Source organism: Hypanus sabinus, chromosome X2 (assembly GCF_030144855.1).
Source record: "Hypanus sabinus isolate sHypSab1 chromosome X2, sHypSab1.hap1, whole genome shotgun sequence".
Taxonomy (NCBI): Eukaryota; Metazoa; Chordata; class Chondrichthyes; order Myliobatiformes; family Dasyatidae; genus Hypanus; species Hypanus sabinus.
This window is the reverse complement of record NC_082739.1, coordinates 43,615,076-43,633,951: the sequence shown is the minus strand read 5'-3', so window position 1 is coordinate 43,633,951 and position 18,876 is coordinate 43,615,076. Positions and strand designations below refer to the sequence as shown.

General features: G+C 40.7%; 1 protein-coding gene across 2 annotated transcripts in view; it reads right to left on the bottom strand.

Annotated features, from left to right (window-relative positions):
• opcml (opioid binding protein/cell adhesion molecule-like) overlaps positions 1-18,876 on the bottom strand; it is a 989,977-nt gene that overhangs the window by 40,757 nt on the left and 930,344 nt on the right. For both annotated transcript variants that reach the window (XM_059957284.1, XM_059957285.1), the window contains exon 5: positions 3,216-3,336. In XM_059957284.1, the coding sequence (XP_059813267.1) occupies positions 3,216-3,336 (121 nt within the window). The remainder of the gene's footprint in view (positions 1-3,215; positions 3,337-18,876) is intronic.

Sequence of the window (18,876 nt, the reverse complement as noted above, 5' to 3'; positions counted from 1 at the left end):
TAGTGATTGGGAATTCATTGGTTAGGGGAATGGAAAGGAGGTTCTGTGGATGAGAAAAAGACTTCCAGGTGTTGCCTCCCAGGTGCCAGGATCAGGGACATCTCGGATTGAGTCCTCAGCATTCTAAAGTGGGAGGATGAGCAGCCAGAAGTCGTGGTCCACGTTAGTACCAATGGCATGGGTAGGAGGGCTGATGAGGTCCTGCAAAGTGAATTCAGGCAGTTAGGTGCTAAATTGAAGTACTGAACTTCCAAGGTTGTGATCTCAGGATAGCTACCCATGTTACATGCAAATGAGGCCGGAAATAGGAAGATCATACAGTTTAACACATGGCAGGAGGGAGGGAGGGATCATTGGGCTCTCTTCTAGGGAAGGAGGGACCTGTACAGAAGGGGCATGACTGGCAGCTCAGTGTTCCAGGGTTCTGTTGTTTTAGATGTGTAAGAGCAGGAAGGATTACAGACATTAAAGGGGCAGGGGCGGCATTACTAGTCAGGGAAAATGTCACAGCACTGCTCAGTCATGACAGACTGAAGAGCTTGTCTAGTGAGGAATTATGGGTAGAACTGAGGAATAATAAAAGTATGACCATATTAATGAAATTATATTATAGACTATCCAATAGTCTGCAGGATTTAGAGGAGCAAATTTACAGAGAGTTCACAAACTGTTGCAAGAAACATAAGGTTGTGAGAGAAGGTGATATTAACTTTCCACATATTGACTGGGACTCCCACACTGTAGAAAGGGCTGGATGGGAAAGAGTTTGTCAAATGTGTTCAGGACAGTTTCCTTAATCAGTACATAGAGGTCCCGACTAGAGAGAGTGTGATACTAAATCTCCTATTAAAGAATGAGACAGGGCAGGTGACCAAAGTTTGTGCAGGGGAACACTTTGCATCTAGTGATCATAATGCCATTAGTTTCAAAGTGAATATGGAAAAGAATAGGTCTAATACTTGGGTTAAAATTATAAATTGGACAAAGGCCAATTTTGATGGTATCAGAAAGGATCTGGCAATTGTGGATTGGCACAGGTCGTTTTCTGGCAAAGGCGTACTTGGTAAGTGGGAGGCCTTCAAAAGTGAAATTTTGAGAGTACAGTGTTTGTATGATCCTGTCAGAATAAAAGGCAAGGATAACAGGTTTAGGGAACCTTGGTTTTCAAGAGATACTGAGGCTCTGCTTAAGAAAAAGGAAGAGGTGCATAGCAGGTTTAGCCAAGCAGGAAGAAATAAGGTACTTGAGGAGCATAAGAAATAAGAAATGCACTTAAGGAAATTCAGGAGCATTAAAAGAAGGCAGGAAGTTGATCTTTAGCAGACAAAGTGAAGGAGAATCCTAAGGGCTTTTAAAGATATATTAAGAGAAAAAGGACAGCAGAGAACAAAATTTGTCCTCTGGAAGATCAAAGTACATGGAGCCAAAAGAGATGGGGGAGATTCTAAATGGATTTTTTTGCATCTGTGTTTATTCAGGAGATGGACACAGAGTCTGCTGAAGTGAGGCAAAGCGACAATGAGGTGATGGACCCTATACAGATTACAAAGGAGGAGGAGTTTGCGTCTTGAGGCAAATTACGGTGGATAAATCCCTGGAGCCTGACAAGATGTTCTCTCGGACTCTGTGGGAGGCTGGTGCAGAAATTGCATGGGCCCTAGAAGAGATATTTAAAACGTCCTTTGCCATGGGTGAGGTGCCAGAGCATGGAAGACTAGCTAATGCTGTTCTGTTGTTTACAAAAGGCTCTAAGAATAAGCCATGAAAATATAGGCCAGTGAGCCTGACATCAGTAGTGGAAAAGTTATTGGAAGGTATCATAAGGGATCGGATATATTAGTAGTTGGATAGGTGTGGACTGATTAGGGATAGAAAATGTGGCTTTGTGCAAGGTAGGTTATGCCTAACCAATCTTAAACAGCTTCTAGAGGAAGTTGCCAGGAAAGTTGATGAAGGCAGGGCAGTGAATGGTGTCTACATGGACCTTAGCAAGGCTTTTAACAAAGATCCACATGGGAGGTTGGTCAAGAAGGTTCAGTGCTTGGCACTCATGATGAGGTAGTAAATTAGATTAGACATTGGCTTCACAGGAGAAGCCAGAGAGTGGGAGTAGATGGTTGTCTGTGCCACAGAGATTGGTGCTGGGTCTGTTGTTGCTTGTCATCTATATCAATGATCTAGATGTTAATATGGTAAACTGGATCAGCAAATTTGTGGATGACAGCAAGCTTGGTGGTGTAATGGACAGCAAGGAAGACTGCCAAAGCTTCCAGCTAGTGAAAAAGGCTGAAAAATGACAGATGGAACTTAATGGAGACAAATGTGAGGTGTTGCAGTTTGGGAGGACCAACAAGGGTAGTTCTTACATGGTGAATGGTCAGACACTGAGGAGTGCAGTAGAGCAGAGGGATCTGGGATTACAGATCCATCATTCCTTGACGGTGGTGTCACAGTTTGATAAAATCTTAAAGAAAGCTTTTGGCACATTGGCTTTCATAAATCAATGTATTGAGTACAGGAGTTAAGATGTTAAGTTGAAATCATTTAAGACATTGCTGAGGCCTTATTTAAAGTACTGTGCCCAGTTTTGGTCACCTACCTACAGGAAAGATGTAAATAAGGTTAAAGAGTGTAGAGAAAATTTACGAGGATTTTGCTGGGACTTGAAGATCTTAGTTATCCGGGAAGGTTGAATAGGTTAGGACTTTATTTCCTAGAACGTGGAAGATTGAGGATATATTTGATGGAGATATACAAAATTATGAGGGGTGTAGATGGGGTGAAGGCAAACAGGTTTTTCCACTGAGGTTGGGTAAGACTACAACTAGAGGTCATGGGTTAAGGGTGAAAGGTGTCAAATTTAAGGGGAGAACCTCTTCACTCAGATGGTTCTAAGAGTGTGGAACGAGCTGCCAGTGGAAGTGGTGGCTGCGGGTTCAATTTCAGCACTTAAGAGAAATTTGGATAGGTGCATGGATGGGAGGGGTATGGAGGGCCATGGTCCAGGACAATGGGCTAGGCAGATCAATGGTTTAGCATGGGCTGAAAGGGCCAATGGGCCTGTTTCTGTGCTGTGGTGTTCTATGACTCTAAGTCAACTGATACCATGATAATAAAATTATCGTGTTATCAGGTGACTTGTTGGTGCATTCAAATGCCATTTCCTGTGCCATTTTCAATCAATATACTAAAGGCATTATAATGGCAGGTACTACCTTCGGTCTTCTTTGTACCATTCAAAGTCTGCCGATGGAACAGCATACGCTTTACACTGGAGGATTCCCTTATGCCCTACTGCTGCGCCAACATTCATTGTTTCAAGGATCAATGGTGGATCTGTGAAGCCAAATAACAAATCAATCAATGTTTTTCTCTAACTGATCACCAATAACAAAGTTAAACACAGAGTTAGCTCAATGAATGCTGAATCACTGCAGAGAACAAGAGACTGATACCCAAATTATTTCAGATGTGGTCCTTAAAAATTATTGTCAACACCCATTGTCAAATAAGTCAACTTAGTTATCAGTGAAATCAAAATGCAAAATGCCAGAAATGGTCAAAAGGTCGAGCAAGATCTTTGGAGAGAGAAACAGGTAAGTGTTTGAAATTGACAACTCTTTGTTAGAAACTAGATCCTCAACCCTGTACATTAATTCTGCTTCTCTCTTCAAGGATGTGACTGACCAGCTCACTTCTTCCAGCAGTTCATATCGTTCTTTCAGATATTCCAGCATCTGCAGTTTCAGTGAGGATGTTTTCATATTGTGATCCTGCGACCAATGCTTGTCTGTTGCCATCAGAACCAAGAAATATAAACACCTTGACATAGATCCTTCAGGGTATGCTCAGAATATTTTCTTAGATGTCCTTTAGATGTTGTCCTTACTGGTTCTCCTTGGAAGCGGGTACTGAACTTAATGATTTCATTCTGACTCCTTATACAGCAATTATCTCAGTCTCATTCTCTCAAGATTTCTCCAAAGCCCTGAAAATTATTGTTTCTCAAATGTCCAGTTCCTACCATTCTCCAGGCAATGAGTTCAAGATGATAGCTCTGCATACCTGACAGAATTTTTAAATTTATTATTATTTCTTTCTTCTTGTATTTGCACAGTTTGATGTCTTTTACACACTGGTTGAACCCACAAATTGGTACAGTCTTTCATCGATCCTGTTGTGAATATTATACGGATTTATTGAATATGCCACAAGATAATGAATCTCAGGGTTGTATATGGTGACATATATGTACTTCGATTTTAAAAAATTGCTTTGAACTATAAGCTTTGAAATTCAGGAGCACCAGGGAGCAGAAGGGAATGTATATGTTATTACTAAGGAGAGGCTAAAAGATCTGAAAAGAATTTTAAAGATTAGCTTTATTTAGATACGTCACCTGGAGCAGATGGACGACACCACAGGGTTCTGAAAGAGGTGGCTGAAGAGGTTGTGGAGGCATTAGTAGTAACCTTTTAAGCATCACTAGATTCTGGAATGGTTCCAGAGGTCTAGCAACTTGCAAATATCACTCCAGTCTCTAAGAAGGGAGGAAGGCAAAATAAAGGAAATTATAGGCCAGTTAGCCTGACTTCAGTGGTTGAGAAAGAGTACACTATTGAGGATGAGGGTTGGGGTACTTGGAGGCACAGGATAAAACAGGCTGAAGTCAGCATGGTTTTCTTAAGATGAAATCTCATCTGACAAATCTGTTGGAATTCTTTGAGGAAATAACAGGCAGGACAGACAAAGGAGAGTCAGTGGATGTTGTTTATTTAGATTTTCAGGCCTCTGACAAGGTGCTGTACATGACATTGCCAAGCAAGATAAGAGCCCATGGTATTGCAGGAAAGGTACTAGCATGGGCAGAAGATTGGCTGACTGGCAGAAGGCAAAGAGTGGGAATAAAGAGGACCTTTACTGGTTGGCTGCCAGTGACCAGTGGTGTTCCATGGGGGTCAGTGTGGGGTCTGATACTTTTCATGTTATATGTTAATGATCTGGATGACAGAATCGATAGCTTTGTGTCCAAGTTTATGGATGATCCCAAGTTAGGTGGAGGGGCAGGCAGTGTTGAGGAAGCAGGAAGACTGCACATGGACTCAGACAGATTAAGAGAACAGGCAAAGAAGTGTAGGAAAGTGAATGGCCATGCACTTTGGTAGAAGGAATAAAGGTGCAGACTGTTTTCTAAAAGGGGGTGAAAATTCAGAAATCAGATGTGCAAAAGAACTTGAACATCCTTGTGCACGATTCCCTAATGATTACCTTGCAGGTTAACGAAAGCAAATGCAATGTTCACATTCATTTCAAGAGGACTAGAATATAAAAGCAAAGATGTGACGCCGAGACTTTATAAGGCATTGGTCAGACCACACTTGAAGTATTGTGAGTGGTTTTAGGCCTCATACCTAGCATTGGAGAGGATCCAGAGGAGGTTCACAAGAATGATCCCTGGAATGAAAGAGTTAACATGAGGAGCGTTTGATGGTTGTTGGCCTGTACTCGCTGGAGTTATGAAGAATGATGTGTATCTCATTGAAATTGAATCATGAAAGGCCTAGACAGAGTGGATGCTGAGAGGATGTCTCCAATCATGGGAGAGTCTTTGACCAGAGGGCATAGCCCCAGAATAGAAGGCCATACCTTTAGAACAGAGATGAGGAGGAATTTCTTTAGCCAGTGGGTGGTGAATATGTGAAAATTCATTGCCACAGATGGCTGTGGGGACCAAGTCTTTGGGTACATTTAAACCAGAGATTGATAGATTCTTGATTAGTAAGAGTGTCACAGTTTTTGGGAGAAGGCAGAAGAATAGGATTGAGAGGGAAAATAAAGTAGCCATGATTGAATGGTGGAACAGCCTCAATGGGTTGAATGGCCTAATTCTGCTCCAATGTCTTCACATAACACTTTGAACCTCTGCCCTCTCATTGTCAAACCATCTACATATGAAAAAAGCTTCTCATTATTTACCCCATTTAAATTCATTATGGTTGCATTCACCTCTGCTAAATCTTCTCACCGCTTTCTTTGCACCAGAAAAATCCTGACTTTGCCAGTCAAACCATAATACTCAAATCCCCCATCCCGAGAACAGTTCTTTTCTTCCTTCCCTGTCAGCTTCACAGCTTTCGTAACATGTGGTGAAGAGAAACGGACAAATTATTCCAGCTGTGGCCTAATTACTCTTCCATAAAGGTTCAGCATTAATTCAAGCAAAGGAGTTACGATAACCAGGAAGTCATGTGCTTTACTAAATGCTCTCTCAGCATGTTTTGCCACCTTTAAAGATTTATGTAGAAATATACCCACGTTCTTGGACACCCTTCAGAATCAAGCCAGATAAAGTCTTACCTTACTCTTTGTGTCAAAGTGCACCATTTCACTTTTTTTCTGTGTTAAATTTCAACTGTCACATCATCCAGTCAGCCAGAAGCAATACTATAACAGTTTTGCTATCAATAAGTGTTTTCACATCAGCAACACTATGGCAGTCTATCAAAGCTGCCAATGAATGGGTGCAACAAGTTTGAATTATACTGTGCGAATTTACAGAAGATTGCTTATCATGTTATCCAGTTGTGTTTTCTGGTAGAAAGGTCTAATAGTAGCAGTAGATGGACAAACTGTGAGCATAGTTGCTATAACCTGGAGAATTAAGTAAAAACACATGAAGCATTATAAGTAGTTAATAGGTTTTCAAAAACATTATTGAAACCCATTTCCAGGAGATTGAAATTAGTTTTCATTCTGGAATTTGGAGTTAATTGGTTTAAGATAACTGGTAAAAAGATACAGTCATTGACAGGCCTAGTTCTGATATGAATATTTGAGTTAATCTTTAATCATAAAGAGACTATAAAACACTTACAGCAATTTGATGATAACAGTTTTTTAAATTAAACTCAATATGCTTTTAACAAATTCCAAGAAAATATCTCAACCTGTTTTAAAAACAGCCCTAAAATGATAAATGCACATGATAACAGTGGTGGAGATCGAGGACATCTTAAGTTTGGCTTCACAGGATAGCTTGTTGACCAATAAAATGCTGGAGGAACTCAGCAAGTCAATAGGAACTAAGGAGGGGAATAAACAGTTGATGTTTTGGGCCAAAATCAGAACTGGAAGGGAAGGGGGCAGAAGCCAGAATAAGGTGGTGGGGGTAGTGAGATGAAAGATGAGGTGATTTCAATCAGTCTTGTTTGAAGAAATGCCTGCTCAATTATCACCATCATATAACCTGTAGCACCAGAGGTCCCAATACACTAAACCACATTAAATGAAGATAAGGAATACACACTGTTCCATAACCAGACTGCAGTTTGGGGAACGTGATCATTTGGCTGTCCTTCTACCTGCCTATAGGCAGAGGCCGAAGAGCTGGGCTCCAGCGATTCGGACAACAAAGAGGTGGTCGCAGGAGGCTGAGGAGCAGCTATGGGATTGCTTTGAGTTGGTCGACAGGGCCATGTTCAAAGACTCATCTGTGGATCTGAATGAATACAACGTTGACTTTATAGAAACATCCGTAGACGAGTGTGTCTCCACAAGATCATTCAGAGTCTTCCCCAACCAAAAGCCCTGGATGAACCATGAGCTCCACAATATGCTAACGGCCAGAGGCATTCAAGTCTGGTCACCAAGAAAGTTACAAGAGGTCCAGGTATGATCTCTGGAAAACCATCTCATGGGTAAAGTGGCAATTCTGGACTAAACTTGAATCACTGAAGTATGCTTGACAGTTGTGGCAGGGCTTGAATGCTATCACCTCCTACAAAGTGAAACCAAGTGACATAGGTGACAACAGGGCTTCGCTTCTAGATGAGCTCAATGCCTTCTATGCTCACTTTGACTGTCAAAACATAGAAGAACCATCACAAACGCCCACAGCCCCCGAAGTCCCTGTGATTTCAGTCTCTGAGGCTGACGTGAGAGCATTGTTCAGGAGGATGAAAACATGCAAAGCATCCGGCCTAGATGGGGTGCACGGTCATGTACTAAAGACCTGTGCTGATCAACTGGCTGAGTGCTCACTGAGATCTTTATACTCATTTTGGCAGTCTGAGGTACCCACCTGTTTCAAGCAGACTTCAGTTATACCGGTGCCTAAGAAGAATGTGGTAACCTGCCTCAATGACTATCGTCCAGTAGTGCTTACATCCAGTGTGATGAAGCGCTTTGAGAGGTTGGTGATGAAACATATCAACTCCTGCCTGAGAAGCAACTTGGATCTGCTCCAATTTGCCTATCGGCACAACAGGTCTACTGCAGATACCGCTTCATTGGCTCGTCACTCAACCCTGGAACGTCTGGACAGCAAAGATGCATACATCAGGATGTTCTTTATCGACTACAGCTCGGCATTCAATACTATCATCCCCTCAAAACTAATCAATAGACTTCAAGATCTTGGCCTCAATTCCTCCTTGTGCAACTTGATCCTCAATATCTACACTTGCAGACCCCAGTTAATTTGAATTGGCAACAACATTTCCTCTACAAATTCCATCAGCACAAGGCTGTGTGCTTAGCCCCCTCCTCTACTCACTTTACATTTACAACAGTGTGGCTAAATGTAGCTCCAATGTCATACTTAAGTGTGCAGATGATACCACTGTCATAGGCCAAATCAAAAATTATGCCAAACCAAATATAAGGGGAGATTGAAAATCTGGCTGACAGGTGGCACAGCAATAATGTCAACAAGACCAAAGAGATGATTACTGACTTCAGGAGGAGAACACCAGAGGTCCATGAGTCAGTGCTCATCAGGGGATCAGAGGTGGAGAGGGTCAGCATCTTTAAATTCCTAGGTATTATTATTACCGTGGAGCTGTTGTGGTCCATCATGTAAGTGCAATTACAAAGAAAGCATTGCAGAGCCTCTAATTCCTTAGGAATGTGCAAAGATTCGGCATTTCATTTAAAATTTTGACATACTTCTCCAGGTGTGTGGTGCTGGCTGCATCACTGCCTGGTATGGAAACACCAATGCCTTAAATGGAAACTCCAACAAAAAGTAGTGAATATGGCCTAGTCCATCATGGCTAGTCCACCATTAAGCATTGTCGCAGGAAAGCAGCATCCATCATCAGGGATCCCCACCATCCAGGTCATGCTCTCTGCTCACTCATACCATCAGGAAAGAGGTATAGGAGCCTCAGGGCTCACACTACCAGGTTCAGGGACAGTTATTACCCCTCAACCATCAGGCTCTGGAACCAAAGGGGATAACTTCACTCACCCTATCAAGTGAACTGTTCCCACAACCTACAAACTCGCTTTCAAGGACTCTTCATCTCTTGTTCCCAATACTTATTGCTTAATTATTTATTTGTTTGTTTGTTTGTTCTTTCTATTTACACAGTGTGTTGTTCTTTGCACACTGGTTGTCCACTCTGTTGGGCGCAGTGTTTCATTGATTCGATTGTGGTTATACTATTTATTTAGTATGCCCATTAGAAAACAAATCTCAGGATTGTATCTGGTGACATGCATGGACTTAGATAATAAATTTACTTTGAACTTTGTATAAGCTGGCAGGTGATAGTCAAGACCAGGAGAGCGGGCAGGTAAATGTGTATGTGGGGGAGGGGATGGTAAGAAGCTGGGAAGTGTGAGATGGAAGAGGTAAAGGGCTGAAGAAGAAATAATCCAAGAGGCTAATAAACTATGGAAGCGAACCAGAGGGAGGTGTTCGGCAAGTGAGAAGAAGAAAAGGTGTGGAAGGGGAACCAAAATGGGGAATGAAGAAAGAGAGAAAGCGGGAGGAGGGCATAATCACTGGACATTAGAGAAATTGATGTTCATGCTATGCGGTTAGAAGCTACCAAAAAGGAATATGAGGTGTTGCTCCTCCAACCTGAGTATGGCCTCATCGTGGCAGTAGAGGAGGCCACGGACAGATATGACGGTGTGAAAATGGGTAGTCAAAATGAAATGGGTAGCCATCAGAAGATCCTGCCTTTTACAGCAGAGTGAAGGTGCTCGGTGAAGCAGTCCTCCAATCCACGTTGTGTCTCAGTGATGTAGAGGAGGACACACCAAGAGCTCATTGATGGCTTTTGGAGAGGCTCTAGCAAACTGCAGTTAAGACATCAAGACCTATTGAGCTTCCATATACAGAGAGCCCATGAAGCAGGTGTTCCATAACAGTGAAATGAGAGGTTAAATATTCTTTGTATCTGGCTCCACAACTTTACATATGCCACGATCAGCACATCGAACATGGTCACGTTCATCTGATCTTCACAATGAAGGTTATTTGCTTGCATTCCCTTTATTTTGAATTATTTTAATTAAAAACTATGCCAAAAAGGGCCAAATGGCTTATTCCTGCAACTACTGTTAATATTCCTCCATTGAATAATGGAGAAACGGGCCACCGACCATTTTTTTTGTACATGTCTAAATCTTGGAAAATTGAAAAGGATATCAGGGCAGTCCAGAGGAAATGCTGTATCCCATCATGAGCATACTTGGCCCTCACCACCTTCCAAAATACCCAGAGTTGCAAAGCTCTTTAAGGAGCGATGTGTGATTGCAAAGTTAAGTGGAACCACTGGTGTCTCACAAATTATGCGCAGGAGGGACAGGCTAGGGTCCATGATGTCATGATACCAATGGGGCTGAATTGGAGGTTGAATTCAATGCAATCAATGCTATTTTACGTGATCACAAGCTTCTACACCCTGAGGGTTGAATCAAATGTCCGTGAAAGAAATTTGGTGTCAATGTATTAAGATAACCAGCTATTCATAATCAGTAAGTCTGGGAAAAGATGAAATAGTTTTTCAGAGGGGAAAAAAAATCAGCTTGAAACCAAGAGTTTCATACTCTAGAACACAAGAATCTGAATATAGTCAGAATGTCAAAAAACTTCAACAGTAAAATCTACATGTGCTGCTCCCCAAAGCATTGCTGTCGCAATATTTTGCAGCACAATCTATTAAAATAGGCCATCCATTCTAAACTTCAATGCAGTGCAAATATTCTCAAAAGATTTCATACATTATCAGATTCAGTCTATATGTGGAATAAATTATGATCTTGCCTCATGATTTTCACAAAGTTCTTTTTGCAGTGATTAATAATGAAGATTCTTGCAAAAAGCTTGCATGTGGGAACGTGACCAGAAAGTTGTCTCTTTTCAAAGCAATTCTGCTTTCATTCACTATCTAGACTGTGAGGGAGTAGGTTTCTTTCACCAGCAGACTGGTACATATTGGAATGCAGAACCCTATTTTTTTAAGGCATCGCACAATCACAGAGATTGCCTCCTTAGTCCATACAGCGATGGCCCATCCACTTGTCTGGTTTTTCCATTTTCTGCGGCGGTTGGTATGCTGGGATTAACATTATGGAGATGCGGTCAGAGAGACCAAGATAAGGCCGTGGGTGGGCTTTGTAAGTACCACATCTGTTTGTATAAACATCGTCCAATCTACTTGCTCCCCTAGTGCAGTAGTTCCCAAGCTGGGGTCCACAGATACCTCAGTTAATGGTAGGGGTCCATGGCATATAAAAAAGTTTGGAACCCCACCCCAGTGGTCATGGTGATGTGTTGGTGGAATGTGGGTAAAATGTCCTGCAGGTTAACACAATTGAAGGCTCCATGCAATTATGAAAAGACTGTCTGACTGCTTGTTTTGTGGAGAGCTGATGATACTGTAAAGCCTTCCCAGTGCATCCTTAGTGTTTGTTCTTGGTGTGATGAACAATGGTGATGAACACAACAGTAAATCCCAACCGGTAATGAGGTCAGCATTTAATTGTAAAATGCATTCCTAACTTCACTGCAGTTTATTCGTTTTCAGATGCTTATCAACTCTCCTATGAGTCATTTAGCTCCTGACCAAAACCAAGGTATTTTTATTACTATAGCCAATTAGCATGAATTTGGATATGGAACAAAACCAGAACACCTGGCAGAATCCCTCACAGTCACAGGGAAAACATTCAAGATCAGGATTGAACTCAGGTCCCTGAAACTGCGAGACAGCAGTGCTACCGAATTTACTATCATGCCACCTGCAAACTATTGGGCCAGATCTGCCTAAACACTAATGTGTGATCAGATCATCATCCAACTTCACCCACATCTGAAACACGTTGTTGTGTCTTGATGGGTTTGGGTTAAGATAACAAAGGTCTGATACTATTTCCTTGCGACTATGCAGCAAACATGAACATGGAAAGCATATTCTCAATGAAATTCGGGTAGAGAGGTGTGAATCTGTGAAATTCACTGCCACAGTCGGCTGTGGAGGCAAGTCATTAAAGTAGAGGTTGATAGATACATAGTTCCTAAGGGCATCAAAAGTTATGGGAGAAGGCAGAAGAATAAAGTTGAGGGAGAATGTAAATCAGCCATGATTGAATAGCAGAGGAGACTTGATGGGCCTAATGGCCTAATTCTGCTCCAATGTCTTACGGTCTTAAGATTAGCAATGACTAAACGTTCCTTGAATTCATTTCCTTTCTCTAAATCTACTAATGCATGGTGGCCCAGCAGGTGCTGTGCTTCCTGTACGGTACCAGGATACTGGGTTCGATCCTCACCTTCAACACTCTGTGTGGAGTGTGCATACTCATCATGTGACCACACAGGTCACTCGTACTGCCCCGCTTTCCTTCCACATCTCAATGGCATGCTCGCCAGTTGGTTAATTGGCCACTGTGAGTTACCTTTGGTGCAGGTAGGTAGCAAGTAAATCAGTCGCGGATTGCTGGGCAAAATCACTGAGTCCTTCAACATAACAACAGATTGTTCAGCCCATCTCATCCATACTGACCAGTGAAGACCCATCAAGCTCAATACTATCTTCTAGTATTGAGTTTATCGTCTTCAGTCCCTGGGAAATTCAAGTACTCATCTCAACACTTGTTAAATGCTATTTGCTTCCACCACTCTCTCAGGCAATGCAATCCAGGTAATCACCTTCCTTTGGGTGAATAAAGTCCCCCTCAGGACCCATCAAAATATCTTCATCCTTACCCTAAATCTATGCTCACTACATTAATCCAGCTCTAACATGGAGAATAATTTGTGCAGTCTACGGTATATTTACCCCTCAGATTGTTAAATACCTCAGTCATATCCTCTCTCAACCTCTTCTGCTCCAGAGAAAACAGACCCAGCCTCTTCAATTACTAGGGAAGAAGTGAGGGATTGGGATTGGTGGAATTGCCCTAACAGCCAGAAAATATTCAAGGGGCTGAATAGCCTCCTTTTAAATTTTCTCTTTTCTGGTAGAATTATAAAAGAGATTGAACAGCCAATGTCTCGAATTCCTTCCATTAGATGGAGAAATGTGAAAAATGTTTTTTCTGATGATGAAATTATTTATAGGGTAGCCAACTGACTGAGAAATCTAATGGCATTTTTACTGAGATATACAGTAACTAAGAACATCTTATTTTGAGATAATAAAGGAATGTGTGCAGATACACCATTTGCTGGATAAACGTTTGAATTTTCTCTTCAGCTTTTGCTTCAAAAGTGTTCGAAGGATCAAATTGGAATATGGGATTCAATTCAACCAGCTAATTGAACCAAATATTCAAAAAATGAGAATTTTTGATAAAAATCATTTTGGCCCTCTCAAATCCTTAATTCATAGTTAGAGCTCTTCCACTATTGAAAAGATAGCAATGATTATGTGACTAAATAGTCTGCTGTAATCAAAATCAGAATCTCCTAATGAACGTGCTTCTTCAATAAATGTCTTTAAGCAATGACAGAAGGGTCATATCTGTAGAAATTTAACAAAGAAGCTTAAATTTATAATCTGAATTACTTCATTCTGTGGCTAAATAGAGCTCCACACACAGCATTCATTTATTCTGATCAGGAACGCAGGTTACAAATCCAGCGGAGTATCTGCAGAATAGTTTATTGTGAAATATTTTGAGCCAAATAATGAAACAATATTCAGCAATATACAATGAGGTGGGCAAAGAGCCAATTAATTAATGAAGTGAAGTAATTCTGGTCCAGAGGTTCCAGCCTGATCCCCTGACTAACACTAAAATTTAGCCACATAACATTCAGTTCCTGTTGTAGTTAATTCTGGCTACCGCATTATAGGAAGGATGAGGAGGCCTTGGAGAGGGTGAGAAGAGGTTTACCAGGATGCTACCTGGATTAGAGGGCATGTGCTCTATACAGAGGTTGGATGAGCTTGTGTTGTTTCCTCTGCAGCTGTGGGGGCTAAGAGAAGACCTGATAGAAGTTTATAATAGGCAAAGGCACAGCTGGTATCTATATCCTAGGATGAAGAGTATAATATTAGAGGGCGTGCACTTCAGGTGAGAGGGAGTAAATTCAAAGGAAAAATGTGAAGCAAGACTTTTACACAGAGAGTAGTGGGCGGTGTAGTCAATACAATAAGATGCCTTTAGGCACATGAACATACAGGGAAACGAGAGACTGTGCAGGAAGAAGGGATTAGGTGTAATTAGCTAAATTAATCTGGCACATTGTGGGCCAAAGGACCCTCTCTCATGCCCAATTGTTCTATGTTCCTTGTATCTCTCTCTGGGGAATGCAAAAGCACTTTCTACCCTGTGCCTTCTCCAAGGCCATTGAGTATTTCCCACTTCTCAGACTAGGAAAAATGTTGAATCTCCATTAGGTCAAATCTGGTGGATTAAAATGAACAGGAGAACTGGAGATACAAGTTACTGTAGATGTTGGAATATGGTGCAACAAATAATCTGCTGAAGGAAATCAGCAACATCTCCAGGAGAAAAGAAATATTGATGCTGCATCAGGACTGAGGGTAGAGAAGGGGGATAGCCAGAATAAAGAAGAGATGGAGGTGCAAGACAGGAACCTGAGCGGGGCTGATGAGGGGTGAAAAATGACGGGCAGGTCAAGCAGAAAGGGATGGAATTGGGAGACAGAGGCAGGTGAATGATGAATGGAGCAAGGTGGGGCAAGAGAGGGTCGAGCTGGAAACAGATGCCCGTAGGTGATTAACAATAACATAGAGGACTACCAAAACTGGAGTCTTTGAAGTAAGAAAAAATGAACCATTAGAGAAGAGGTGAATGGCAGATGAAACCAGAACCAAACTGTGGGGTGGGGGTGAGGGCGAAGGGAAGCCTTTGGGTGATGTATGTGAAGGAATGTGGCTTCCTGAGAAGAGGATCTTTTTAATTATTTCTTTATTATTAAGTTAATTATTATGTAATTACTAATGTAATTGCATTCATTTAATGGCATGTATTAGTGATTAAAATTATTCAGTTTCAATATTGTGGTGTTTCCAGTTCAAACACAAATCAGATTAGATTTCCTTCCTTTAAGATCTTTGTGAAACAGATGTTTTTTTTTACAAAATTCCTGAAATAGGGGGGTAGGTTTGTTTTATTCCAGACTAATTTTCTGAGTTTGAAGTACTCATTTGCTAGGTTGGCATTCTCTGTATCATTAGTCTCAGGTTATTAAACTGACAATACAACTATTTTCACAAAATTCATGCAGCAGCAATAGTCTAATCTTCAGTTGTAGAAACATAAGAAGGAATGGAAGCCCCTTGTGGCAGTTCTGCCTTCCAATAAAACCTTTCACCTCAACGTCACTCTTTTTACACAAATCCCATATCCGTTCACTTTCTCAATATCCAAAAGTTGGTCAAGTTGTGTCTCAAATATAGTCAGTCACTGAGTCCCCACGCTCTGCTTCAGCAACAATTTCAAAGATTTACCAGCTCTGGTTGAAGAATTTTCTTTTCATATTTGAACTGAATGGCCAGTACCTTATCTTGAATGTCACCTCTGCTACCAGGCACCCCCACCAGGAAATCATCAACTATATCTATTTCCGTCAAACCTGTAAGATCTTTGTACATTTCGATGAGATTATCTCTCATTCTTCAAAAGTAGAAGAGTACAGTTTGAGTCTGCTTGATCTCCCCTCATATGATAAATTCACCAAGAATTCCAAGAGTCAAAAATATCATTCTTCCAACAGTCTCACAATTATGTATATCCATGTTCAGGGAAGGAGAAACAAACCTGAATTCTCATTGTGAACCCAACATAACTGAAGCAAGATGCACTCAAATCCACTTGCAATAAATTTGTTTGCCTTCCAAATTGCATTCTCAGATCCCTTTTGAACTCCAACACCTCCCATCAAGTCTATTTTTATACTAACATGGATAACTTTTTCCACATTAGATGCCACTTGCCTTGTCTGCATCCATTCACTTCACCTATCTCATCCCCCTGAAATCTCTCTGTGACCTCTTCTGGATTCTTAGTCTGTCCATTTTGTTTGTGCACTCTGCAGAAGGCATTTGAGAGTGTACGCTCTATTTTGTAGCTTTCCTTAATACCTTAGAAAATGTTGTACATGTTGGCGCTGTCAAGCATGCACAGACACTGAAAAGTGAATTTAAAAAGCTGGCATGTCCAGGAAGGTCCCACAATTGGAAAGAGATAATGACCAGATCATATCTTTCTCGAGATGTTAGTTGAAGTCATTGACTAGAACATCAGGGAGAAGGTACCCTTCTTTCCTTCCAGATAATACATGCATGTTTCCGCTTTGATCCTCTCTATAGTGGAGAAGGGAACTTGCCTCTGACTCCAATTAATGGACAGAATCAACAATAACATTGTAGCTTATCAGCCATAATCATCACTTTGGACATCAGTTATATTTTTCCAATGAATTATTGCACAATCTTTTTTAAACCTATTGTGCCACGTTAGTACTTACTGGATAAAATTCAGATTCTGTTTGAGAATCTAGACTTCGGCATCTCCAAAGAGATATTGATGATTCATACTAAAGCATTTTTTTCAAAGTATGACAAAATAATCTTTTTCAAAAAGCCAAACCTACACATTATTTTTGATCTTTGTGATGAAATGACAATTTAGTCTGGGCAATAATAGAAAAGCTCTAAATCAATAATTCATTTCACAATCAGCTCGTCAAACAACCCTCACATATCAAATGCTGTCAATGCTAAAAATGTTTAAATGTGTAGCTGAGTGTTCAAATCTGAATTAACAATGCCCTTGGTAAAAAAACAAAGGCCAATTAAGGTGTACAAATCATTAAATGATATAATTCAGACTCATTTTGGTTGTCCATTATGGCTTTTTCCAAAGCAAACATTCTGAAGAGGTACCTTAAAATTTTAATAATAATGATTATCATGTTCTTTACAATCTTTGTATTGATATCTTACTGATGGTCTAACATCAAAGGTCAGCTCTCACTGTCTGAAGCTCAAAGTGATCGGCAATGACAGCACATTATTGTAACTCACATCAATAATTCAAACTGTCCATTAGATTCCTGCCCAAAGATTGCCATAACATTCAAAGAAAAATAAAATGCTCATCAAAGGGAAATTATAGTGATACTGTTTTTCAGTCAAGGAGTTTAACCCCAGAGTTATCAGAGAGTGTTTGAGTGCAAATTCCAGTATTCTTATAAAGGCAAACTGACTGATGTTGTAAGGTTCTGAATGACTAGGTCCAGCACTGCTGAAGAAAGCTGGGCAACAATATTTCTGCAAACCTTGTGCTACCAGTAACTGCTAGAAGCTACCAGGCCACGTACATTCAAAGTTCAAAGTAAATTTATTATCAAAGTATATGTCACCATATGCAACCCAGAGATTCACTTTCTTGTGGGCATACTCAATAAATCCATAATAGAATAATAGCCATAACACAATCTATGAAAGACCGGACCAACTTGACCAACAGTGTGCAAAAATGTGCAATCAATCAATCAATCAGCAATAAATATCAATAACATGAGATAAAGAGTCCTTGAAAGTAAGTCCATAGGTTGTGGGAACAGTACAGTGATGGGGCAAGTGAAGTTGAGTAAAGTTATCCACACCGGTTCAGGATCCTGATGGTTGAGGGGTAATAACTGTTCCTGAACCTGGTGGTGTGAGTCCAGAAGCTCCTGTACCTTCTTCCTGATAGCAGCATGTATTCTTTCCTTGCGTATTTTTTTTTACATGTATACTTGAGTGAAACTATAGTGAGCAGAAAGTCCACAAAAACCCTTGATGTAGCTGGACCAGGTTACGGTTCTGATTTAACATTTAGAACTGTGATTAGATGAAGGGAACAAAATTCCAGATGCCGATTTTGATACAGTTTTGCAAAAAGTGAAACATTAACATTGTGACTTCATGAAATTAATAGTCTCAATCAACATTAACATAAAGACATATCAACAGGTTCCTTCAAAACCCGACTCATGAACCAACCACTATCTTTAACAGAATGTCTAGGCCTAGAAGTCTAATGGATCCTGCAAATGTGCAAGCAGTGTTGGAGTGCACATGCCTATTAATGTTTATGTCATACTGAGGCTGTCACTAATGCTCCTGCAGCCTTCTGATTATAATCACCAGGTATGCTGCCTGTGCTAGCTGTATCATTCTTTAGCTGCTTGGCCTTGGGTGGGAGGCGAATGCAAATAAAATGCTTTTGAGTGCAGGTTTAAGAATGGAGATAAATTCTGGTTACATGGTAAGAGTACAAAGCAAAGGAATGTTTGCTGGGGGATTCACTCATATCTTCAATTCATTTCTTGAACCAATTGACACAACCATAATCACTAGAGTCTAGCAACACTTTGATTACTTGACGCGAGAAATGACTTTTGCTCTAATTGTGTTTGTTCTTTTAAAATTGTGTTTAATGTACATTTTTCTTGAGGATGCTGCTTATCTGAGCTATGTGTCTGTGATGCTGCTACAAGTAAATTTTTCATTGTAACTGTGCGCACGTGTGCTTCTGTGTATGAAAATAAATGACTTTGACTTGAATCAGAATCAGAATGAGGTATACTATCACTGACACATGTTGTGAGATTTGTTG